Here is a 26,714-nt window from a genome sequence, read left to right on the forward strand (position 1 = left end):
GCTCCATCCAGCCTCACTCAAACCCTCCCAGGGATGCAGGGGCAGCCACAGCTGCTCTGGGCACCTGTGCCAGGGCCTGCCACCCTCCCAGGGAGGAATTCCTGCCCAATGTCGCATTCCCAACCCCCTCCCTGTCAGTGTGAAGCCATTCCCCCTGTCCTTCACCCCAGGCCCTTGGGAATAGTTTCTCTCCACCTTTCCTGTAGGCTCTCTTTGCAGCCCAGGACACAATTCTCAGCCCAGGCTGTAACATGCTGTACAGAAAAGATTCCTCTGAGAGGAATGGGGTTGGGACACCTTTAGTACATCCAGCTAACACACTTACCTCAAGCACATACATTTAGACAGTGAATTTTATAAAGATATTTATTGTGCAAGAATGATTTTCATGCGCATTTACAATGAAATAATTAGTTTTAACAAATAATCATGCCATTGCTTAATTTCAACTCTAAACAGAATATTTACATTCAAGTTTACATCTTTGTTCAAGTTCCATGTACAATGTTGTCAGAATTAAGCAAGAATGCATCTTCAAATCAAAGGTTTTTTGTTGTGGGTTTTTTTGGGTTTTTTTTTTTACAATAGAGTATCATCACCTTTCAGACTTTTACTGGAAATGACAAATTTCCTGTCTTTGCAGTACCCTTATTTCCCAGCCACAGCACTGGAAAAGAACAAAAAGACCCCAGTGGAACCAGTGTCACACACACAAATCAATCTCCAATTAGCCAGGCATTCAAACAGGAAGGAGGCTGCAGGATAACCTCTGCACAACTCATTTTTGGGGGACTGTTTATGTCATCCTTGAAACAGATCCTGCCTTAGAAAAATCAACCTCAGGACAATTCTTTCCCAAAGTCTTAAATAAGAAAAAGGCCTGCTTTGTCAATACTGAAGTGAACATCTTGTGTTAGCACCAGACACACCCTGGAACTCTTTGTTGTGGTCAGGGAGTATTTTGTCCCACCACAGGGATGCCCAGGATCACAGCATTGTGGTCTGGCACCTTTTAAAAAACAATTAAAGAAACAACACCCCCCAGCTCCCAAATATAAAAACAACAACAAATTAAGAAAAAATACTTTCAAATGAGCAAAATTCAAACTGGAACTTTTTGGTACTGCTTTTTCTCTCCACACTCCATGATGTAAAGGAATTTCAGAGTCCAGCCCATGTTTCCTTGGCCTGCACACAAATGTCTCCCTTCTTCATCAAAGCTTTCCAACCCAGACTTCTCAGGCACCTCCCTCCCACCCTGACCTGAGACAGACAGACAGACAACACTCACACTCAGAAATGGTTCTGAATGACAACTTAGCATGGTCCCCCCAAACAGCTCAAAAATGGAACAGAATTTTCCCTTCCTTCCTTCCTTCCACAGTTCCATGAGATGGCTGCTATTGTAATGCATGCTGTCCTGTGAGTGCTTCAGCTGCTGCCTGGTTTCACAGAGGCCAGGAACAGTAATGAAGAACCAGGGCTCAGCTGCCAGCTCCTGCTGACTTACCTCAGTCACACGACAACAAAAGAAGAGTGATTGTCCTGGAGTTTGGCTGTGAATCCATGGAGAGACACTGACTTTGAAGATGCACACCTGAAGACTGCCCCATGTGCAGTGAGCCTCTGAGGAGCAGAGAGCAGGGCAGGCGCTGTGCCCTCACGTGGTGACGTCCCCAGCAGAGCCCGCGGGCTGGGCCGCAGCCGCAGGAGGCGGCGCGGGCAGCACCTCCAGCTCCGACTCGCGGACAAAGATGACAGCGTCCCCACTGACATTGATCAGACACTGGGCCTGCAAAAGGACAGTGCCCCGTCACCACACCAACACAGATTCTCTGCTTGCTCATAGCTGCCAACTACAGCTGCACAGAAAAACCAACAGGGGCCTGTCTGGAGAAGGACAAATTACTACAATTTACTGCTGAGGAAACCCGTGCCACTTTCTTTCCTATATGCTCCCTTGTGTGCTACCAAACACGCAGATGGATCCCTGGAGACCACCGCAGTGAAATACCTGCATATCTGTACCTGCTTTCCCTACTGTTTTGAACATACTTAATTTACTAAATATTCTGCTATTGTCTTCACAAATCAAGGTTTGTCCCTTTATGTACAAAATGGAGCATTTTGCATCAGCAACTCCAGGTACTTTTACATGGAGTTAGGATGGAAATCCTACACGGCAACATCAGAAATACCAAGTAAGTTCTGCACTACTGTGCAACTGTCTCCTGCAATTTACTTATTCTAGCAAGCTTGGTTCTTTCATTTATCTGGATATTTATGAAACATCCTCATAATTTTGTGTAAATACAAGAACACTCTTGGATTCTTCAAACATAATCCAAGATATCATGAAATGTTGTGCAGCTCTAGCTTTACAGCACTGCTGGTTTTTTAAGACATAAAATGCATATTTGTATCATAGTAACCACAACACCATTTGTCACTTCACACCCCAAAGTACCTGGTTTTTGTTTGGGTTCTCCATGAAAACACACTGCTTCATTATGTATGACACAACTGCATTCCCTCCCAAGGCTGCAACGTGGGCCCTCACCATGGCAAACACTTCAGCAATGAAAGCGTGCAGGAACCCACTGACACCACCCTCCTAGAATGGAAAAAAGACACATCACCTATGGCATTGGGTCTGGCTACAAGATGCTGAGTACTTCTCTTACATATCTATCAGCTGAAAAGCCCAGTGAATCCCACATGGTGTGGAGAACTTAAAAGCCATTTGTGTTTGAAGGGTCACAGTCACAAATCAGATGGAGAGAGACCATTCACAGGGGCCTGGGGTGACAGGACAAGATGGAATGAATCCTTGTTGGGATCTGCTGTCACAGGTACCAAAGCTCTTCAGCTACGGAATTTGTACCTACAGAATCTGCACTTAGTCCAGCAATGTCCTGTGACCATTTTCCTGCTCTGACATCCTTTTGAAAACACACATGGATTTCTCACACATGGATTGTCCTTTTCACATATGGATTTCTCAAGTTAAAAGGGGAGGTTAAAAGTAACTTGCAAGATCTCAACAAAACATTTGTCTGATCCAAGTCTCTCTAGAGAGTTCACAGCCTATTTTCAGGAAGACTGATCATTTTTATTAACATCTGCTCTGTAATTTCAGCAATTTGTAATTAGGAAAAACTAGCAAACTCTTCAGCACTGACAAGCCAGGCAAGAGGTAGACTCTCCTTCTGTGGCCAAAAGCAAAGATACAGCTACTTCCCAAAAGGACAGGAAAATTAAAAGGAACGTGGCTTGCATTTTGACATGATCAGAGGATTGTCTGTTTTCCCAATGCAGAATGGAGCTCAGGGTTTGAACCTCACCTCTAAGCTGGTTGCATGGTCACAGACTCATGGTGGAATTTTTGATGCTCAAGACACAAAGTTTGGTTACAGAGAATGTACAGAATGTAATGTTAAAAATCAGCATAACATTATCTATGATATGGGCAATGTTATATTAACCAAAGAATTAACCAAATACACTGTGAACCTTCCTCACTGAGCTTGCTAAACGAGAGAAGAACAGATGACTTATTTTTTTTCTTTAGCATTTAATTTGGGTTCAAATGATCCCAACTTCTACCACTGCTGGTCAAAGACACATTTTTTCCACAGAGTTCTGTTTAAGAACTCACTGGTTTAGTGTTCTATCCAAATCAACAGCAGTGGCAATTGTTAACTAACCCCTTCCTAACGGTGCCAAACAGAAAATGGCTTCATGTGCTCTGTGACAAGAGCAGCACAAAGGAATTGGTTCTGCACTCAGCACCTTCCCCCAGGTGACACCAACTCTACTCCCTGGCTGTGCCACACCTCAACTCCAACCTCTGATTCTTGCAAATGACCAGAAATTGTTCCCTGGCACAAAAGACATCCCTGCCACGCAGCTCACCTCGCGCAAAGAAGTGGTTTCTCGAATAAAAAACATGTTGATTATCCCAAGGTACTTGGTTATTTTCGCCCCAGGGAGGAAGGAAAGAGGAGTCATCTTAACAACTGAGACAGTGGAATTGGTGCCCGACGGGACAGAACGGTGCCTCAGGTACCCCTCAGCCAATGGACTTGCTTTTTCAAGGGAAGTAGCTGAAAAATGGGAAAAAACAGCAGAAAATAACTATCAAGATCCACCAGCGTTCCTCAAAACACAAAAACTCCTCTTTATGGTTTTCCAAATAGCTTGGTGACAACATTCAGCTGCCTGTGATGCTCAGCCACATACGTGAGAAAGGAAATCATCATGCAAAGCATGCAAAAGGAGACAAGAAGCTGGAATGGCATTTATTGAAAGAGTGGCATTCCTGCGAAAGGAAAACATTGAGGCGAGCAGCTGCACACACAACCATCAGTTATAATGTGAAGGTAAAGGAAAAAGTGCCAACATTTTCAAACATGTATTCTGCTGGAAGAACAAATTATAGGAAGTGTGAAAGTTGTTGTGTTTCCCCAGTGCAGCATTTTCCATTAAAACAGGTATTAATCTCTGCTAATTTAAGCAAGATAGTCAGACCTGTGGCCAAAGAACTACTGAAAACCAACTCACCACTTGCTAATTTAGTGACCATTGCCTTGACTGTCCCCTTGGTGATTGCTTCCTGTTTCTCACCCCCAATTTTCCAAGATCATACATACACCTACATCCATGCAGTGGATGTTATACAATTAGTAGGCGTACACATGAATGGAGAACTAATTACAGCAAGACTTTATTTTGCTTTTTATGCTACAGTTTATCAACCCTACGTGAGGTTACAGGACAATGCCAGCAGTTTTCACCCTCACACGTGATCTGCAATGCTCCTGCTGGGCAGGGCACTCCACTAAGTCACCACTGGGAAATCAGAGATATGTCTCAGATTATCAGAACGTGGTAGAAACAGCCGCCTACTTGTCTTAATTGATCCGCGCCTTATGGTCTGAGCTTTCAGTTTAATGAGCTCTATCCAGCTGTTGCATCTGTCTGCAAAGGAACTGTAATCAACTGACGTTGCTGGAAACACAGACAGAAAAACAAAAGAAAAAAAAAACAGAAAAAAAATATATGGATGATGTCTCTTGCTCATCCCAGTGCTCCTTTTTGAGGAGGCAATGCTCCCTGTCTGAGAGAGAACAACCATCCGTGTGCAGGTCTGGCTAAGAGCAAAAGTTACAGGCTAGGCTTGGACTTGTCCAAACCAGAGTACCCATTTCTGGTGGTGTCCCAGCTCTGAACCAACTGCCTGAGTGGGACTTCAGCACTGAAAAAACATGCAAATACAGAGATTAAGGACTTAGGCTAGATTAGGTTTTTTTATCATCTCAATTTAGGCTGTAAGTTATGGCTTTTTAAACTTTATTTAAGCCTTTTTTAATTTTCTTTGCTTTTTTTCCCTTACAAAGAGCTGCTGATCAGGATTTAAATTTCCCATATGTCTTTATCAATAACTAACCTGCTACAGAGTGAAAAAAGAAAAACCTTTGGTGATGAGGGTAAGAGTCACAAACTGAAACAACACCTCTGTTTTTAAAACAAACGAGTCTTCCTTACAGAACAGTCTTCCTTGCCCCAACATCCTCCCTCCAACACCCCTCCCACCATCATTACAATGAGAAGTAAGAGTTGTTTCTGCTATGACTTTTGCTATTAGTTGCAGGGGTGTTTGCACATCTTTAAAAAAAGGGAGGGGTTGCAAACACCGTTTCTTCATTATCCTGAAGAAACGGGAGGAACACATGCTAACTTCAAATTAACACAGGCAAAACAGCTCTCTGAGCAGGGACTCATTGTCTGTCACATCAAGTTACATCAATGTACCTGACAGAGAGGCTGTCATTATTACAAATCTAACTTCATAATGAAAAATCACATCAAAATATTAGGATCTCATTAAGCCACACCAGAGCATGCACTCTCAGTTAAGTAGTAAACACTTCCTGGAGTAAGACACATCCAAAAAGAGTATACCAATATCCCAGGAATGCTCATTCTGTTCTGGCAGATGGCTAAATTAAGGAAACTCACCTCTCTGAGCAGCAGGAATACCTGTGTGGGAACTTGCACCCTCCAGGGCTTCTAACAAAACAAAATTAATTGCGTTCAGATCATCGATTCAGCAGAGTTACAGGAAAACAGCTTCCAAGAAAGATGGGAGGGGCTATTTCCAAGGGTCTGGAGTGAAGGACAGGGGGAATGGCTTCACACTGACAGAGAGTGGGTTGGGATGGGATATTTGGATGAAATTCCTGGCTGTGAGGGTGGCAGGCCCTGGCACAGGTGCCCAGAGCAGCTGGGGCTGCCCCTGGATCCCTGGCAGTGCCCAAGGCCAGGCTGGACACTGGGGCTGGAGCACCTGGGACAGTGGGAGGTGTCCCTGCCATGGCAGGGCTGGATTGGGATGGGATTTAAGGTCCCTTCCAACCCAAACTACTCCACAATTCTGTGACCCTTAAAAAGATTTTTGAGTCAAGTATGAAAAAACCCCACCCTCTGTATAGTAACCTGTGTACTTTGATAACAGAGTTAGTGTAAATAATTCACTTTACTAAATCTACCTTGCAATTTTAATATGTTTACTCATCAAAGGTCACTACTGTGTAAGACTGTAAATCAGGATATTTAAAACAACAATCCTACAGAAAAGTAAAAATATATCAAATAATCTTTTAAGCAAATGTAACTACAACGAGGTTGTGAAGGAATGACAGATGGAACAGTTTTCAGGCTGAACTGCCCTGCCTGCAGCACGATATGGGATGTGGAGAACAGAGGAAAAGGGGTCCATGGGAACAGGCTGCCCTCCTCTGGTCAGTGCCCAGCACACACAGCCCAGCCCAGCAATGGCTACAGACACCAACAGAAATCCCTGGGTAGCTTCTCTTTTCGAAAATAAAAAATGTAGCAAATTAAAAGTTAAGCATTAAAAAAACCCCAAACAATAAAAATCTTTTTGCTGAAATTAATCTGGCCTCTGAAACTACAAGTAAGTGTGGAAGGCACCCTTCTTTATACAAAAGAAGTAACAGGCAAAAGGGAGCTCAAACATTTACAGTAATTCCCAGATATTTAATTTCCTCTCAGTAACCATTTTGGTAGATAATCCAACAAGGGAGAAGGAATTAAAGACAGCTGATTTCAATGAACTGAATTTTTAAAGCAGTCATAGAACTGTGACAGCCATTCTTGAAATGCAGCTCTATCTCAGGTAAAATAAAGCAGCTGTTTAACAGCTACAGTGTGCAGCACTGTACAGATTATTTACTATACAAGGTTAGTCTCCTTTCACTTAAAGGAAATTTGCATGCAATCAGTATCTGGCAGATAAAGTATTTCCCATCATGAAAACAATGAGATTAATTCTGTGAGGCTGAGAAAACACGGAGGTACTTTATATGGAAGGCCATTTACAGCATGGGACAAGGCTAATTATTATCTAATTGATAGTTATGTCAGATGACACCCAACACCCAGTGGCTTGCAGCATCCTCAATATTCTAAATGCAAAGACAGGAAATATAGACAGAATGATCAGCCAAGCCATCTTCTGTGACTCTCAAAAAATTTCACAACAGGAGTAAATACACCCTTTATGCTTAGGCAGCAAAACACATTTAAAGCCTGTGAAATACAGATATTTTAAAGCCTCTGCAACTATGAAAGAGCAGAACCCAAAATCCATAAAAAACAACAGCTGTATATTCTTCCCCTTAACTCACCTTTAGCTGGAGAGAATGGCTGAGAAGAAAGGGGATCAGAGGAAAGTTCCAAGGGAAATTGCAGCTGTTCTTCATTGTCTGTAGATGCTTCAACAAAGAAAACATGGCCAACTGATAATTACCCCCAAAATAAGATTTGCCAGTAATTACAAGCAAAGTCAGTTCAGTCAGGTCTGACTTGAACAGCTATTTTCAGCATGTGCATAAAGTGATGCAGTTCTGCAGAAACAAATCCAGCTGCAACACTGAACAGAGCTGGTGTTCCACTGAAGAGGATTTGAGGTTTTTAGGAGAAAAATGAAGGCCATTGATGCATTTTTATTTTGATTCTGCAGTTGGATCTTTGTCAGCGATTATAATAAAAGTTAGCCCTTATTTCACATGCAAGGAAACACTTCACTGTACTGAAGAATTCAGTATATATATCAGCTATAACTAATGTTTTAGAAACATGTGGCTCTGTTCTACTATCTAATTCCAGTCTGAAAGCTGAGTGTGCTCAGAGCTCTGTCTGAATCCCCCCTGCAGACTGCACACTTGCATTTCTAGCATCAGCTGGTGCTTCACTAGCAAGGTGCCCTATGCAGACCACAGCAGTCTATTCCATCCCCTCCATGTGCTTCACTGAACTCCAGAACTATTACTGACCTGCCTAAGGGTTTGCAGAAGGTTGGGGTTTTTAAAAGTATTACAAATACTTTATTTTCCACGTCCTTCAAGTACAGACAAAATTTATACTTATAAGAACAAGTATTCCCTGATGATGATGATGATTTACACATGTTCCAAAATACAACAGAAATGCCATCATCTGTTAAACCAACATTTTAATCAAATTAGTATCATAGACAGAAGTACCATAAATTTGTGGATTATTAAATATGTATACTTGATAAGTCATCCTGCTGGAGGTCAAGTACATGAGCTCTAAAAAACCTCCATGTGTTGAAAGACCCTCTCTGAAAAATATGTATATTTGAACTTGATGATCCTTGTGGGTCCCTTTCAACTCAGAATATTCTGTGGTCTGTGAGTGTAACTGAAATTAAAATCCAGACTCATTAGGCACTGGGGATAAAAAAGGAAAGATGCCTCACAATATTTACCTCTTTGCTGTGATTTTTCTGTAGGTGCTTTGTTGGCTTGTAGTGCTTGGTTTTTGTCATATGTAATGGCAACAGCTGTGACTGCAATCTGCAAATCAGAAATACTTGGCATATTAGGTAAGTTCATCTCTTGTGCAATCTGAAAAATAATTTTGCAAACAAGCAGTTCTCTGCATAGAAACACACCAGGGAAAAGCCACGGAAGAATTCAGCAGCCATAGCAGTAAATGAAATCCTAGCCCAGGTTACCCTGAGCAGCAAGCAGCACCTAGGGCTGTGCCTGGAGGCAGCAATTCCCTCACCTGAACCAGCTCATCCTCTGGCAGAGCCACGGTGAAGTTGACGTGGCAAAGGCAGCAGGGGACCATGGAGCGCAGCTTGAAATACAAACTCTGGTGGAGACAGGAGATCATTCCGTGTTACTCAGGGAAAAGGGTGGTTTGGTTTATGTCAGAGAAATTAGGGATCAAAACTCTCTTCATAGCAGAAGTCATCTCATGATATTAATTTTTTCTTGCAGAAGAATTAAATTTGTGAAGTCAGGACAGAATGCAATTTCCTGTGGAGCTGATTCTATTTCTTGAGTATCCTGCTAGTCAAAGGACTCCTCCAGGTTCCACAAGCTCTGGAATTAATTCCCTAATATACTAAAACAGGCTGAACCTATCTTTACACAGCTAATTACAGACACTGCAGTCTATTTTCAAAATGATGAGGCACATGTTAATTTCAGCACAGCTGAATTTTCCCTGGCCCCCATTTGAACACATAAAAAAGTATTTGAAATAAGATTCTTACCTTCAGCAGATTCTCACAGAGATCATTAAAGTTCTTATTGAGTGTTTGATTTGTTGGGTTAATGTTGCTTAATCTGGACACTCTAACTGCTGTGAACATCTGAATTAGAAACAAACATGGGGATTTTTTGCCAACATATGCAAATATATTTCATCCACTGTCTTAAACTCAAATTCATAAAGAAGGAAAATAATGTAAAATATGTTAATATTTATGTTCAATAAGTAACAAAATAAGTTAGCTAAGCAACACAGTCAACCTGCACCCTTTAAGGGGCTTCAAACCTAGCCAAACCTTTCACAAAGCCAAACCCTTGAAGTTCAAATTTACTGTAATTACTTTCATATTTCTGTATTAGGTTGTTACATGACAGCGTTAAAAAAAAAAACAAACAGACAAAAGCCCAGGTTCTCATACCTTATTGTTCTTACCAAAATACTACTTTTATTTCTGTCACAAGGGTGTCCTTTGCATTTAGCTTTCAAAAATATATATTTAAATTACTACAGCACATTTCAACACAATTTAGCAAAAGTTTCAATTTTGAATAACCTTACTTGAATTTCCGGTGTCCAGTTATTTATACCAGGCATAATTTCTGTGTTGCAACTGTAGAATCCTGTGAAGAAAATATTTGTGAAAAAAATCTATTTTATACACTGGGATATAAAAATACTCGTAAAGGAAACATATGTGACAAGGCTTTGCAAGTATTTTCCCTCCTGTGGTTTTGAATATTGAGTATTAGACCAGAAATGAGATCAACATTCAAAAAACAAATACAGAATTCTTGTAGGAGGAGCCAACACCCCAAATCCACAACTGCTCCACCTATTTCTATTAGATAAACTATGCACAAACGAGGAAATTTTTAAAAAAGGTGTGATATGAAAAGCTAAAAAGCCAACCTTTAATGGAGAGCACAGTAAAGGCTGTAAAGGAACTACAGTAGTGACTGATTGCAAATGAAAAAACAGAATTATAATGACTAAACAGCAGAGTAAAAGAAGTTATTAACAGCAAGTCAGTGATTCTGAAATCCTGAAGATAGAGTTAAATAGGCAGAAAAGAGCCCAGTCTGGTAGGGCCTATGTAAAAACACAAAATGAGCTAGAAAAGAAATTGTATGGCAGCTTGCAGAGGGTATAAATATTAATGGACTGTCTTCCAGAACATCAAAAGCAAGAATTCTGTTGAAGAATCAAATAAGATTTAGAAAGGATATGCAGAAACAATAACATGAGAGCAGAAACCATGCTTTTCTTTTTACAGCAGTGTAGCAGAGCTTTCCACAACAGCAGAAAACCAGTGCCCTGTTTGTTTGTCTTGAACAAGTGTCTGAAGGAGATACTGAACAAAAGGCAAGTGAAAAAGAAGGATTCCTATAAAGCACAGAAGAGGCCAAAGATCAAAGAGCTCATTGACACTGAAGCACCAACTTACTCCACTACCAGAGAACTCTCTTTAACCTCCGAGTGATGAGGTGCTGGGGTGACTGCTCCTGCTGCTCTCCTCAGTGTAGGGGTGTGGGTGTCACTGCCCAGCCAGAGCAGCTGAAGCACCCCCAGTCCCTCACCAACTAACAGTGAAGCACTACCAAATGAAGTGCAAATGGAAGACTAGGAAAAGAGGGACAAAAATGCTTCATGCACACCGTGAACACATCTGTAATTTTGGATTTTGTGCTTCAAACACATTCATGGCTTACATGCAGAAGAGGATAAAACAAGATGATGGCTGATGGCCTTAATTTAGGGCAGTAAAATCAACTGCAGCAGAAGTGGATAATCAGTGAGGAATAAAAGCCTGGGTGATAGTAATAGATAATACAAGGGCAGTTCTGAGCTTGACAGGATTAACACTGGTATCAGTTATTAGGAAGGAAACCAAGACTTTCTCAGAAGAAACACCGGGAAATTCACAATGACAAGAGGAAAAAAGGACAAATCAAATGTCCAGAGCCATTTCCAATAATGGACACCTACATTTGCCTCTTATCCAGATCCAGCAGTTCTGCTGGGAAAGGTATGACATATCTATACAACAATAAATAGCATAAAGACAACTGATACCAGGCCATTAGTTCTCCATTCTACTTTCATTACCCTGAAATCTGTAATTCAGTCTAAAAATCTGCAGAAACAGCAATATTGTCAGTTGTCTTGGAAGTTTTAAAGTAATTTTTAATAAAACTAGTCAAATTTTGTCATTTTACAGCCTACAGCATAAATGAGAAAAATATGGTTGTAACTATACCAGAAGGTGGTGGAACATCTGTCAGTAAAGAATGCACATCTTCCATTGCATCTGTGTCATCAATCTGCAAAAAGGGAATAATTGAGAAAATCACGTTGCTGTGCCAGTAGGAAGCTTCCAAAAGAAATCAAACAACCTGCATTCCATTCAACCTTTAACACTCCTATTTCAGATCAGACTGAGAGCCCTGCTGCCTGCTGTAAATATTCTGGTGTGCCTTTACATTCATCCTGTCTTACTGACCTGCAAGAGATCCACATTTACCAGTAACTGCCAACATTTCCTTATCAAGTGTTTTAGAAATGGTTTATGATTTAGCTTCAGTATTGAAGGGTTTTCTGTCAAGTAATGGGTCTCCTTCTCCCAACTCCATGTAAAAGGGGTTGTCTTTTTCTTTCCTTCAAAAAACAACTCAAAAACTATACAAAACCAACCCAGGTATCTTTAGCTCTCATAACTGCATCTCAGCCTCTTTCAGCACATCCTCATCACAATGAAATTTTTACTACTTTTTCTTATATAGCTCCAGTGAACAATGATTTCACTCTTCAAAGCTTGGTCAGGAGTTCAACTAAATCTTCTGGGATATTGTTTCTGATATCCAATTAATCATAAACCAAATTTCTCAAATAAGACAGTAGTAAATAACTCCACAGATAAAAAGTAATTTTTTCTATAAATGCCTTGCAAAAATCCTGGTTTTTTACAAAGGTATTCGACCCTTTTTGCAAAAGCACCAACCAATCTAAATTTATTATCCCAAACTCTCCCAACCTGTTATTTTTCACTCTCCTCTCATACTCCTGTTCTCAAACAAACTCCTGTTATAGTGCTCCCTCATTCTTCCTATCCACCACCTTTCTTCCAGATTATTTTCCATGAGGATGGTGATTTGTGAAGATGAACAAAGCCTTAGATGCACCTCAAGCTGCAATTTCAGGCTGTATTTGGAAGGGGATTTTAGTCAGTGACAGGCATTTGTACTGTCTGTATCTACAGGATGACTGAACTCCAGCCCTTTGTAAACACTTGCTGGAGTATTCAAGACTTCAAAACAGACAATGTTCAATTGTGTCTTTGAATTCAGTGAAGAGAGAGGTGACAGAAATCTACACCCTTTATTTATCTGCAGGTGTTGCTCTTTCTGGTTGCAGCTGTAGAAAGAACTGGAAGGTATTGTCACAAGTTGTGAATTCTTAAATTATGAAAAGCAATAGCTGAAATTCAGAAAATCTTTTATGTGCTCTCTTGGCACATGCAGTTTTTTGAATGCTTTGAATGCATCCCATTCTGGAAACTAATAATTCTGAATGTTCATCTACAACAGTAAGAGCTTGGAAGCAGGAAGAAAATACAATCTTTTTATCTGCTAGATATAAAGTGTGGCAACACAGAACCTCGGTGTTTGTGAAAATAGATCTTGAGTTTTTGATTAGTCTGATCTGCTGCTTGAAGCAAGCAGAAGAACATTTCTTAACAGCTCCTAATTATTAATCTAGAGACTGCTACATATTCATGAACAGCAGGGCAATCTTTCTGCAAATAGTCTGTAGACAGAGCTGTGCTTTAAGCAAATAGAGTCAGGAAAAGAGAGACAAAGCAAAATGTAGTACTTCACTTATTCTATTGATACAAAAGGGAGAAATCCATACACAAGCTAGGAACTGTTCTTGGAGATGAGTAAGAAAAAATTTTTAAATATATATTTCAGGAGAAGAAAAGTAGGAACATGAGTAGTGCAAATGTTTATCACCTCCAAGACAAAAGCATCCTTCTTCCCATGTGAAAGGTCAAGCTCTGTAACTTCATCAGAGCTTTCTGACTGAGATCTCAATAGCCTGGAACGTTGTCTTGGCTCTGGAATGGGAGACCCAATAATTTCTTCAGGTAACTCCTAAAAAGAATGTAAAAATTAACAGATGTTCTGCCCAGCTTAAAAAAAATTCAACTCTCTACAAGTTGTTAAAATAACAATTCTAAGAATCAGATCATTCTGAAAATCATTCTACTGAGAAATACATCTAAATAATACCACAGTGATTTGGCTATGTGGCAAAGGGATCTGAAAATCCCAGCAGCTCTCCAAAATCCAGTGAAACAAGTCTGTATCTCTATTTGTAAATAAACTTCTGTTCCAAATGACTCAGTAAGAAAAAATGGATATACAGTGCATATATTTGAATCAGCATGCTTTATTTTTTAAGAATCAAAGATTTACTTACTGGAGGATTAATCTCATAAAGCTCCTTGTTCTTTGCTATTGTATCATTTATTTTCTTTTGCATATGGGATATGTGCTGCTCATAGGTGCCATCATTTGGAGTCTTGCCAGCAATCTGAATACCTCCAGGTGTTGGCAGAGCTGCTAAATACACACCTGTTGCAGACTTTCACAAAGTCACAAAGAAAAAGACAAGTATATGAGCATGAATTCCTAATATTTTCATATAAAGCTTCCTGTAATGCTTGTGCTAGAACAGCATTGTAACATGCAAATTACAGCAGCATCTCTTGTAAATAAACAAATGGATCTTTCTCTTCTGCTCACTTATGAAAAAACTTCACTATTCTTTTAGAAAACTCCCTCTTTTCCATTTTTCATGGTGGAACTCTGAAACTTGCCTGAAAATTCCAAACAAACTAAAAATTAAAGCCTCTGTCCCAGTCTGTTTTGCATAAGCAAACAGTTTTTTCGAGTTTTTGAAGATCTAAAATTTGGCCAAACCATTTACAGCATGAATGAGGTTGTGACAACCCTATTTCTATTTTCAGGAAACAGATCATGAAAGACAAAAGAAGATGGCAGCCAGAATTACCCAAGCATGCCCTAATGCAGGAAGAAGCAGCATATTCACTATTCTAATCTAGCAGGAAAGAATGGGGTTAGAAAATATTGTTAATGAACCTCTCTTGACTTTCTCAAATCTATAATTTATTTCTTCAGTTCCATCAAAGAAGAGGTAACAGAACTTCCCCTTGTTGCCAAATAACCAAAAGATTTCCTGACAGGCTTAACTGACCTTTATTTGTCATGGAACTGCAAATTCAATTTGAAGAACAGGGATCTCTTTGACAGGACCTTTAAGGAATACCATCATTTTTCTACAATTTGTTCCAATTAACTGTTTGACGTTTCTTTTCCTCTCATCCCCTTTTTAATCATCTTGTCTTTTACCATTTTCAAGCTATTCCAATCTTCTTCTGCTGCTTATGAAAGACAAGTCTGCCCTGATTTTACAATAATTAAGACACTTGCTCTTAAAATGACATTTTAACATGTCTGATTACTCTGAATCCCACAACACTTGCATGTCTTCCTGAAAAAATACTGTAAGAGAGCAGATCCGCCCCAGGATCCCAGCGGTACTTACTGCCAAGCCCATCAGCATGTTCTCCCCCACAGTGATCTGAATTCTCAGCCCAAAGAGGGCATTCATTCCCCTCAGCTTGAGTTTGTTCATCAGCTGTGTGTGCACTTCATACTCCATGAAGGGCAGGAGGTTGCTGATGGAGGTGGCATTCGCCTCAGCCTGAGCTTTCTTCTTCAGCCGGCACAGCCTGGAACAGGAGAGCACAGACAGAGCTCTGACGGACCTGGGGAGGCTCAGAGGGGCCACTGCAATTCCCTCCTCACTGGATAACCTAGGAGAGCTTCTTCCCAATGCCTGGACCATCTGCAATTCCTCCTCACTGGATAGCCTAGGGGAGCTTCTTCCCAATGCCTGGACCATCTGCAATTCCCTCCTCACTGGAGAGCCTAGGGGAGCTTCTTCCCAATGCCTGGACCATCTGCAATTCCTCCTCACTGGATAGCCTAGGGGAGCTTCTTCCCAATGCCTGGACCATCTGCAATTCCCTCCTCACTGGAGAGCCTAGGGGAGCTTCTTCCCAATGCCTGGACCATCTGCAATTCCTCCTCACTGGATAGCCTAGGGGAGCTTCTTCCCAATGCCTGGACCATCTGCAATTCCTCCTCACTGGAGAGCCTAGGGGAGCTTCTTCCCAATGCCTGGACAATCTGCAATTCCTCCTCACTGGAGAGCCTAGGGCAGCTTCTTCCCAATGCCTGGACCATCTGCAATTCCTCCTCACTGGAGAGCCTAGGGCAGCTTCTTCCCAATGCCTGGACCATCTGCAATTCCCTCCTCACTGGATAGCCTAGGGGAGCTTCTTCCCAATGCCTGGACAATCTGCAATTCCTCCTCACTGGAGAGCCTAGGGCAGCTTCTTCCCAATGCCTGGACCATCTGCAATTCCTCCTCACTGGAGAGCCTAGGGGAGCTTCTTTCCAGTTCCTGGACCATCTGCAATTCCTCCTCACTGGAGAGCCTAGGGGAGCTTCTTCCCAATGCCTGGACCATCTGCAATTCCTTCCTCACTGGATAACCTAGTGCAGCTTCTTCCCAATGCCTGGACCATCTGCAATTCCCTCCTCACTGGATAACCTAGTGCAGCTTCTTCCCAATGCCTGGACCATCTGCAATTCCCTCCTCACTGCATAACCTAGGGCAGCTTCTTCCCAATTCCTCTGATTGCTGCAGCAGTACAATAACATGCCAGCTCTTTACAAGAACTCCTTGAGACAGTGCCATCTGAAAATTTCTATTTTCAGCTTTTCTTCTAGTAAGAGCTCCCATGCAAACATCTGCTTCTCTTGCTGCAAGCCTCAAACATTTCAGGCACAAGTACAGAAAATTACTACTGTAATTTCTAGTGGTAGAACTTTTAAGATTCCTATTAATACAGTTATTCAAGACACACATTGGAAGGAAGAAAAAAATCCCAAAACCAAACCAAACCCAAGTGCCCTCACAGCTAAAGCATTAGTTATATTGATCTGAAAGTAACAAAGCAGATCATAGCAATCCCATCTGTGACTATATGTTAGTCATCTTCCCCTCTTTGGGTTTAGGCCTATAAGCTGAAATTCACACCAGGGCAGTGATACTTTCAGAGAGAAATGTTATTTAAGAACACATGACAATTGTATGTTCTATAAGGTTTGATGACACGTTGGATTTTAGCAACAGGAATTCTTTCAGAGGTCTCCAAAACTTTACTAGACTAAGGAAGTATTTAGACAGATACCTGGCTTGAATAAGACATCCCTTCCCAACAACTATTGCCTCTACAGGAAGGTCAATTGTGGTGAAAAGGACATCAGGAACTTTTTGCTTCCTGCAGTTGTAACAGTAAGTGAGGTGAGCAGGAAAGGGCATGTTCAATTCATCATATGGGATATGGCAAAATCCACAACCTGGTGGTGAAGCTTCTTCAATCCTAAAAATACATTATGGAGAGAAAGCTTAAAACATCTGCATCTTGTTAACCATGCTCAGAAAGTGCACATGTGAATAAACACCTACAGAGACCCACTCAAATCATCCACCACAACTGAACTCTGCTCCATTACACCAGTGTGACAAGTATTACAGTACACCAACCACAAGAAGGAAAGGCTGCACACTGCTTGCTAAAATGCAATCAATAAAACTTGCATTGAAACTTCTTATGTAGGGATTGAGAAAAAGGACATTCAGTGACCAACAATTCATAAAAACCTGTAACATCACTGAACTGGCTTGAAGCAGTGTAACTTCCAAATATAATCCATGATACAACACTTGCACACAGAATTTGCTGTACCAAACACACCAAAAATTCTCTTTTTCTTATTGTGCCCAAAACCCCATAAGAGCAGAATACAAACAACAAACCAATCATCCTTCTGAGAAGCAGCACAATAAGGTAAAATGAATTATTTCCTTATAACACAGTCTCTCCCCCCCATGAGGAATACCCAGGAATGAGCACTATAAAAATATGAACAGGGAAAGCACAGGCCAGCTGCATCCCTGCCAATGGATTCTGCTTCACATCAACAATTCTTCTCAGGGATTTTGCAGAGGTGCTTAAGCAAGTCTGTCAGATTTGGAACATTAGTTATTATAAGACTTTGGCAAACAGATCTAGCCTTGAGCATGAGCTTTGTCTGTTTACCTGTTTTACCTCCCTCTGGCACTTCTAATCCATGCCACGACTCTTAGTAGCACCAAAATACAGGTTTTGAAAAAGTGGTATTTTCTTTATATTACAAACATGATATTTCTTTCTCTCCATCATATAGTGACTACAAAACCAAGTATTTCAGTTCTGGCTACAGTTTTTAAAACTGTCTATACCAGAAGACAATGGTCTTCTGCTAACAAAGTAAAAGAATAATAAATTCTAAACAAACCATGTTGACTGGTTTATTATGGAAAAAGCAATGCAAGTGCTAAAGTGTAATCAATAGCCTTGTTTACAATTATAATTATCCCTTGAAATATTTGATGACTATCCTGATGAATACATAATAAATTACCAATAAGCATTAATTAAACTCTTTTTCCCCCAAAAATAACTTCGTGGCAATGCTCATTCTTCAAATTCAATTTGCAAGAGCAGAGACAAAGGGAAACTTCATGCTTGGCCTTCAGTTTCATGATTTTGTTCATCAACTTCAACAAACACATACCTATTTTGGAAAAACCTGGCATCATATTTGTTTAATAACCAAGCTGCTTTACCTCCCACACATTAATAGTATTTAATGGAGCAGATATACACACATTACAGACACAGCCACTTTTGGCTCATCTAAGTTATCAAACATCTGTCATTTTTTATGGTGCAATACAAAATAGAGAAAAGAGACCTGAAGAGCAGCGAAGGAAAAACCCGAGTTATGGTCTGTGTTAGTAGTCAAACGTGTTACCTTATTGAGACTGTTAGAAATAAAAACAGAGTATCTAATTGGGTGCAGAGCTCCATTACTCCTGTGGTGGTTGTTGTTAGTGAAAAGCAGTAAAGTGGTTGGTCCCGCATCCTGCACTGTAACACTGTAACCTACCCTAATAGAGAAGAACTATCTTGGCTCTGAGGAAAAAAATCAACCTCTCCCTTCTCTGACCCTATGGAAAAGAAGCCAGGCTGCCATGACAACCTTTGTTCCAAACAGCCTTCCATGGTGCCATCCTGAAGGAACCTAGGGTTCAGTACAGCTGCTGTGCCAGATGCGGACAAAATACAGACCTCTTCACTATAAGAGAAAAGAACAACAACACAGTGAATTCCTACTGCTTGCTGGTGCTTTTATAGCAAATCATCAGATTCAAAGGCTACTGCAAGTCTCAGTGAGGCTCAACATCACCATTAGTTCTGTGCACTTGTGCAATTTTACCATTAGAACTCACAATCCTCTTCTGGCGTTTAAACCATAAGCATTGCCTAAGTACAAGGCCAAGGAGGATTGCACAGAAAGACTACAGAGCTTTGCCTCATGTTACAAATGATATGGCGACAGAAAGGCTAACCAGGTTTAAATGTGGTTTTCAGTTCTGTGCTTAACAGTGCAAAGAACTACAGCAAAACAAGTAAACGTTAAAAAATAACCAAGGCATAATTTTTTACCAAAGTAAAAGAGAAGTTGAGAGCCCCAGCATCTTAATTAACATCCAATTTTCAAAATGAACTTTCAATTTTCACAACACTGACAAGAGTGCTTCATGAAGGATAAGAAGTGGCAAAACAGTAAAGTTTTACTAGGAAGAATTACAAAAATGGTACATTTTGCATGTAAAGTAAACAACCATACTTAGGATTTAGCAGAGTTCAAGCTCTCAGAACAACCACAGAGCTTTAATAATTCTCAAGTTGTTAAATAAAAAACAAACCTCTAGCATTCAGTAGAAAGTACTATATGGAAAAAAAATAGAGAAAATCTTTCCCATATTTTCTAGAATGATACACTTGGGTTTTTTTTTGTTGTTTCTCTTTCCAAAATAACTTTTCATACATAATATGTCTGGCAGACCAGCACTTACACAGGCTTGTGCTTTGAGCATGGAATAAAGCTGAACTGGCAATACAGCATAGGAATTCCAATAAATATTTTATCAATAATCAAACACTACCACATTAAATTCCTTATAGAGAAATGCAAGCATCAAATAACCCAATACCTGACTGCCTGTCTGTGCTCTCAACATTCTTTCCCCATAGTTAGGGTAGGAAAAAGAATACAAACTACTCATGCTTTTTACCAGGAGACTGACAAGCAAAGGAATAAATGCTTCATTTTGGTGTGTTCATCCCTCAGTGATGGAGTAATTGAGGAAAATATGGTAAACCAAAACTTTTCCAACTTCTCTCCTTAAAAAAGCAAATTTTTAGTGCTTTTACCTTAAAATATTTAGGCAAAATCAACTTGAAAGAAAATAAATTCAGATGTTTGAATTTGCTTGCTACTTCCCAAATGCAATTTAAAATAGTGAACCAGAGTAATTTTCTGTTTAATATCAGCAGCCAAACCTGGCTCCAGGACAAGCTTTTTTTGGGCCTGAAATGTGAAATTTTCCAGTTAAGTTCTGGTCTGCCAGTTGTTATCCAATAATGAAACTTCAATACATATACTTTTAGGAACAGTCTTAATAATTTTGGTAGATTAGGTTTAGAAAGCTTAATGGATAAATTGTTACTACAAAACGAATTGTAAGCTTCAGTTTAAAATAAAAAAATTGTAACATTCATTAGAAAAAACTTAAAACCCAGATCTAAACAGATACAAAAATGCCTAATACTGAAACTTCATAATCTCATTTAAACTCTGTGAAGTAATTATAGAATAGACAGTACCAACATCTGTACTGGAATAGTTAATTTTTAATCCACTGATGATGAAATACGTTTTCTGTGGCATTTTGAAAATCAAATCATCATCATGATTTACCAAATGCTGGTTGATTCACTGTAGCCCACTACAGCATGACAACCCAATGCCTTGGCATGGGATTTTATTTCTTGTCTGATTTCTGCCCACCAGGCATCTCGTGTCTCTGGTTCATCTGAAAGACAAAGTATAAATCAGTTCACTATTCTGGACCAGGCTGACAAAAAGCTTCATGCAATTAACCTGAAAAGCTGAGGTTTTCATATGCACGTGCTTTCAATGTGGACACTTTCTTTCCTTCCTATTTATCCACTTCAAGGACACACTAACAGGACTTTTTCACTCATTATCTTGTTTCTCCCCCAGGTGAGCAGACTCTCACAGACCACTGCATTCTTCTTGTCCATATGACAGGTAACACTAAAATACTGCAGGTGCTCTTCCAGTCTCTGCCTGTTTTCAGTCCCAACCCTCAGCTTCCAACAACACCAGAGCAGTGTGTAACATCAGATACTCTGTAATGCTGAAAAACTAACAGTAATGAAACAGTATTTCTAGTAGTGAACTTATATTTTACATTGCTGTGCACTTGCTATCTCTGAAATAACCTCAATAAGTTTTCCTACTGGAAGCAGTTCTCTCTGTTAACCAGACTTTGAAAATATTTGTTCCAAGCTGTACCATTAATCAAGCAGACAGTTCTGTGGCACTTCTAGCTGTGAGAAGCCATAAGGATTTGAAACTACTTCTACATTTACAAGGTGAAGAAATACAGGATGCTTGCTGTCAGTGCTTTTTGAGTCAGTATCCTGGAAACTGCACCTTCCCTCCATGCCCATGAATGGATTTGAATTACCTTTATTGTCCCCAAGGTTACATGTTAAATATACCCTGCCTGCTTTTCTTGAAAACTACAAGATACAAAAATACAAGAGTGTGCTGCTAGAGTAAGTTCATGCAGTCCATTAATTTTTTAACTGCTCAGCAATTAATTCCCACAACTAAAGCTCTTGTCTTACAAGCTCTTTACACATGGAGCCAACAAATACTGAATTTACAACTAGAATTTGTCAGCTGTTTCTTCTCTCAAAACTTACCTGCTGCAATGAATGTAGTTAGCAACTGTGTTAATTGTTGATACAAAAAGGGAAAACCAGTAACAATCACTGCCAAGGGTTCTGAGTAGAGAGATTCTTATGGAATTTCTCTGAAATTAACTGAGCTTGGCACAGATACAAACTTCTGGCTACTGAGTTCTCCTTGCTGAATCATAATTTAAATATCAAAGTCAAAACCTGGAATTTATTTGGAACCAATTTTGTACTACCAGGAATATTTACCAACACAGTGTATGATAACCACATTATCATACACTTGCTTCTCTGACAACATGACAAACAAAAATGCAAGATGCAGATATACACAATTTAAAAGTTATTGAAACAGAAATATTGTAAAGCAAGATGTATTCATTCATGACTTTACCTCAACTTTGCATTTAGAACTGGGCTCTAATTTTTCTAAACTGAACTATTGATCATTTTCTAATTCCAAGGAAGAGCAGAGGTCCGTATATTCAATTATACCTAACTTTGGATGGCATTGCTTGTGTAACTCACAGCATTACACTGACCAGCAGCAGCCTGGGAGCTCAGACTAAAGTTTATTCAGCCTTTGCTTTAAGAAACAAACACTGAACAGAAAAAACCTTACAGTGAGAGTTCTTAGGAATGTTCTCTGCAAGGAACAAAAAAATATACACGTCAGGACACAAAGCAAGGGATTTCCATGAACTGCATCAATCATGTTCCGCAATCCAAGGTCACTTTAGCAGGTTTCAGCGCACTACTGGCAGACTCCTGAGGGGCTGCACTTCACTCTCAGGGTGAAAAAACTGTTTAAATCCTCTCAGGGACTGGGCCAATAAATGCTTAAGATGATACTCAACAATCCTGACTCAGATTCCTGGAGCACCTGCTCTTCCCAGCTTTGGAATTCCTGGGATTCCTACAGAAATAATCCAGCACACACAGGGCTGGAGCTCCCCAGCTCAGCTATCAGGACCACCTGTGGTGCAGAAAATGGGAGATGCCTTCTCTCTGCAGGTACCCCTCTGGACAGAGGCTGCTCTGATGCCAGCAGGGAACAGCAGCAGGGCTGGCTGAACCAAGGGATGATCTCTGGAAAGGGATTGTAAGGCCAGGCCACAACATCTGACAAATTCAGAGTGCATGGAGGATGTGAGAGCACAAGCACATTCTGTGTCAAAGCTCTTTTTAACTCTTTTTGGTGACATGGACATGGATCTTGGCAGCAGTTCCTCCTCTCCCCTCCAGCCATGGGCCAGAGATTGTTTTGATAAGCAATGTGTTTCTCCTTATACATGAAAAGCGTAAGTAGCAGCAAAAGTGGTTCTCTGACCATGCAGAAAAACACCTGCTCAATGAGACAGGGTCACAGGCAGCTGGCTATAAACACTGCCTATACAGACACACAAATTCTTGTACTTCACAGAAAAACACCTGCAAAGAAGAAATGCCCTTTTTTCTAGACAAAAAAGTGCCAATTTTCAAAACTATGACTTTTTACACCTTTTGGTTCCATCTGGTACAAACTGCTTCTACTTATCACCAGTGGCATTCAAAGTCAAAGTGCAACAAAATGTGAAGTCATGATGAGGACTTGAGAGTAACAACAGGTGAAGTGACTGAGGATGAACACCAAGTGCTGTGAAATAAAGGAAAGAGTGATAAAGACAAGAATGACATTGAAAAGGAATGTAGCCACAGTGAAAACTGAAATGGAATGAGATGTTGAAAGGAAACAGGGATCCTTAAAGTGAACATAAAAGGTAGAAATAGTGACGGGTCCCAAATTCTATGCAAACATTTAGCTTTCCTCCACAAAAAACTATAGTTTAAATTATTGAACTTAAGAGACTTAATTTTCTTACCTAACATCTACAAGGACACCTTACCATTATGGCAAACAGACTGCTGTGAAGTTGCTCAACACTGTGTCTTGCTAAAACAACATTTAACCCTTTATTCTAAGAATCTGTTCAATATCCTCACTAACAAAACTATTAACTACAGAAATATAATGGATCATTTTCATTCTTTTGAGAGGTAAGAAGCATTGTCTTTAGTGTTAACAGGATCAGTCCCAATATCTTTCAAAGAATCCAACAATTTCTTATCGTACAAGAACGAATATTTCTATAAGAGTCATGCAGAAACAATTGTTGTAAAGAAGACTGTGACCTCTGCTTAAGATATTTGACTATTTTTTCTTCCAGAAAGAGGCCAAAAAATAATTCTTATCTTTATATATAAATACTGTACATTCAGTTTACATAACTTACCTTTGCGTATTAAAACACAAAATAATTGTCTACAATTAAAATCAAACACCATGACATCGCAATAATAGGTTGATACGAAACACTGAATGCAGTGCAATGTGTAGCATTCATATTCTTCTGACAAATATTTTCACAAGCAGCCTTTTTTGACACATGAGCCACACAATTTCACATGGGGATGCTGTCGGAGCAGTTACAAGTTTAGTAAAGCTAAGGATTCCGATAAACAATCAGAGGAGTTAGGGAAGCAGGATGGCATGTGTCCAGCACACTCCATGGAGTGCCTGTTGGTTGTTTGGCTGAGGCAAAAGCTCAAGAGCCGAGGGTTTGCAAAGCAGATTCAGCAGACAGGAGCCAGAAACGGTGGGTACTTTGGCGCATGCTTGGATCAGGTGACAGTACAGACTGAAAACTATGGCAGCTCACTGAAATGGTTACAGAAAGTAATGGCCCTGGATTCTAGGTGGAAGCAAGAAGGCAAGCATACAGAGCACTCAGTCACAAGCTTTTCTAGCAAATGTACCCAGTCCTTTGGACCAAGGGTTCTCTACAACTTGAAGCAGAAAGGTTTGCAGGAAATTCCACTGCTAATTATGTCCCCTTTGTGGGAAACCAAAGGCTGAACACTAAACTTACTGCATTAATGTTTCCAAATTGGCAGGACATTTATAACCAAGTGGAAGCAAAACACACTGTTTCTATGGTTGAGGACTTGAGAAACAATGCTGTCAAAAGTACAGTGTTCTATAAAAATCGTGCCTACTCAAGCCTCCTCCAACTGCAACTTTCCAAACAGATTTCATTCAGCAGTTTTACAACCAGCACTTCTGTGCCTGGAATGTTCTTTGAGCTAACTCTATCCACCATCAAGTCACCCATCTCCCTTAGAATACAAGCTTGAGCTGCCCTATCCAGGGGACAATATCCTCTATATATCTTTCACCTAGACACTACCACTTTCTGATTCATAAATTTTCCCAAGTTATCTGCTAGAGGTTCACTTGCACAGGTTCTTTCAAGATTTAGCCAGAAGCAGCATTTTGCTGGTCCATATAGATTTTTGAAACTGAAGACAGATTAAGAAGAATGGCCTCTTGATGACACTGTTCATACCCAAGAGCTGCTATATCCTTAAAGCTGAATCCTTAGACAGCCTGAGGAAATTTCTCCAAAGTAGGGACTGTCTGATTCATTTCAACCAATTTTACATTGTTTCATTTAGGAAATATTTACATGTATAACACAATACTCTCACAGGAGGAGGACAACAATCTGAGGAAAATTTTCACCATCTATAAATGAGTCATTGTTCTGTTGTTTCAAAAATGGCAATGGAGGTGAATATTCTTTCAAACTCAATCTCTGAATCTTTCACTAGGCAAAGCCATTATCCACACATTCAATATTCCCTGATTTTTACATCATCTTAATTAAAAACCTACTAACAGCTTATCAGAAAGATGTGTGGTATTTTTCTGTAGCTTTGGCTGGTTGGGTTTTTTAACAACCCAGACAGACACCTTTTAACAGACACCTTTGTTAGGTTTATAAGGAACCTTCTCTGGACCTTGAAGTTTTATTTAATCCTTTCTGGTTATCCCATTAACATTGACATTATCAATTTTGTAAAACATTTAACAACTAAATAACTGTACTGAAACACAAATCCTCTGGTCTGTAAAGATTGCCACAAAATTCAGGTAGCAAATAATTATATCTACAGCAGATTAACCTAAAACTTTCAAAGCAGTTTCCAAGCCACTCCATCCTTGTTTAGAAATACTACTCCCCATATTCATCTTTAAGACTAAAAGATGTACAAATGAAAACTTTGTTATAGCAAGCAAAAGAAGTAGATTGTAGGGATACATCAAAGGAAAACTAGAATACACTAAACTAGCAGGAAATAGTGTAACCACACCCAAAGGGAGCAGGCACTTGCTCTTACAAGTAAACTCCACATAAAACCTCCAGCCTGCAAAATGCTCCTGATAGCCAGGGCTCCTCTGCCAGATGGAGTCAGAGCAGCACACACCTCACCTCTCAAACCCACACTGCTGAGTGAGAAAAGCAGGGCTTGAAAGGAAGGAATTCCTCAATTACTCAGGAGACAATTTTAAGAACACTCAGATTACAACTGCATTTACAGGATGAGACCTGGGCTGGCTGGTTAAACACAAACCCCTCCACATGCAGGGCAGTTTTCTACTGGGTCAGTCAGGCCACATCCCTACATGAGCACCAAGACTCCAAGAGAAACCAGACACAAAATTCCATTTGTCATTCCTTTCTGTGGCAGCTCACTGTTGGGGAGTGATAGCATTAATCCAAAATATACTCCAAGATGGAGAAGCAGAAGGGTTGTTCCACTTATGGCTTAATACAGCCACAACAGTGGCTGTAACTTTTAATTGTAGATGGAAGTCTGATAGGAAGAGCACAAGCTGAAAAATGTATCATCTAAAGAAAAGAAATCTTGTAATAATGTGAAAGCAGCAGTAATAATTTAGTGCAGACCTAAAAGAAAAGAAACCACCATGTGATACAACTTAAATAAAATGAAAAATATAATGTCAAAATATAGGGCATTTGAAGAAAAAAATATATTCAGAATATATTAAAAATTAAACAAACATATATTAAAAATTAAAATACTTTAAAATTAAGGTTTAAATTGCATCATACTTAGGATTATAAAAGCTCAAAAATACTGCCCAGAAATTAGAAAACATGAAATATAGGAAATAAATTTGCATAAATATGTGCCT

At 39.9% G+C, this 26,714-nt stretch overlaps 1 protein-coding gene across 27 annotated transcripts in view; it reads right to left on the reverse strand.

The window, feature by feature from the left end:
• Positions 1-350: 350 nt before the first annotated feature.
• Positions 351-26,714, reverse strand: part of C2CD5 (C2 calcium dependent domain containing 5) — a 54,580-nt gene continuing 28,216 nt past the window's right edge. For 8 of the 27 annotated variants that reach the window (XM_077178058.1, XM_077178057.1, XM_077178056.1 and 5 more), the window contains 17 exons: positions 20,643-20,757; positions 18,765-18,953; positions 16,961-17,152; positions 15,244-15,430; positions 14,095-14,259; positions 13,626-13,766; positions 11,873-11,936; positions 10,174-10,235; positions 9,617-9,715; positions 9,121-9,210; positions 8,819-8,906; positions 7,713-7,799; positions 6,022-6,072; positions 4,909-5,010; positions 3,916-4,106; positions 2,468-2,614; positions 351-1,792 (listed from right to left, as the gene is read on the reverse strand). In XM_077178058.1, coding sequence (XP_077034173.1) covers positions 1,661-1,792; positions 2,468-2,614; positions 3,916-4,106; positions 4,909-5,010; positions 6,022-6,072; positions 7,713-7,799; positions 8,819-8,906; positions 9,121-9,210; positions 9,617-9,715; positions 10,174-10,235; positions 11,873-11,936; positions 13,626-13,766; positions 14,095-14,259; positions 15,244-15,430; positions 16,961-17,152; positions 18,765-18,953; positions 20,643-20,757 — 2,102 coding nt within the window. In that variant the 3' untranslated portion in view covers positions 351-1,660. The remainder of the gene's footprint in view (positions 1,793-2,467; positions 2,615-3,915; positions 4,107-4,908; positions 5,011-6,021; positions 6,073-7,712; positions 7,800-8,818; positions 8,907-9,120; positions 9,211-9,616; positions 9,716-10,173; positions 10,236-11,872; positions 11,937-13,625; positions 13,767-14,094; positions 14,260-15,243; positions 15,431-16,960; positions 17,153-18,764; positions 18,954-20,642; positions 20,758-26,714) is intronic. The other 19 variants (XM_054631035.2, XM_054631045.2, XM_054631036.2 and 16 more) reach the window with 8 other exon arrangements.

The sequence above is a fragment of the Agelaius phoeniceus genome, chromosome 5 (assembly GCF_051311805.1).
Source record: "Agelaius phoeniceus isolate bAgePho1 chromosome 5, bAgePho1.hap1, whole genome shotgun sequence".
In the NCBI taxonomy this organism is placed as follows: domain Eukaryota; kingdom Metazoa; phylum Chordata; class Aves; order Passeriformes; family Icteridae; genus Agelaius; species Agelaius phoeniceus.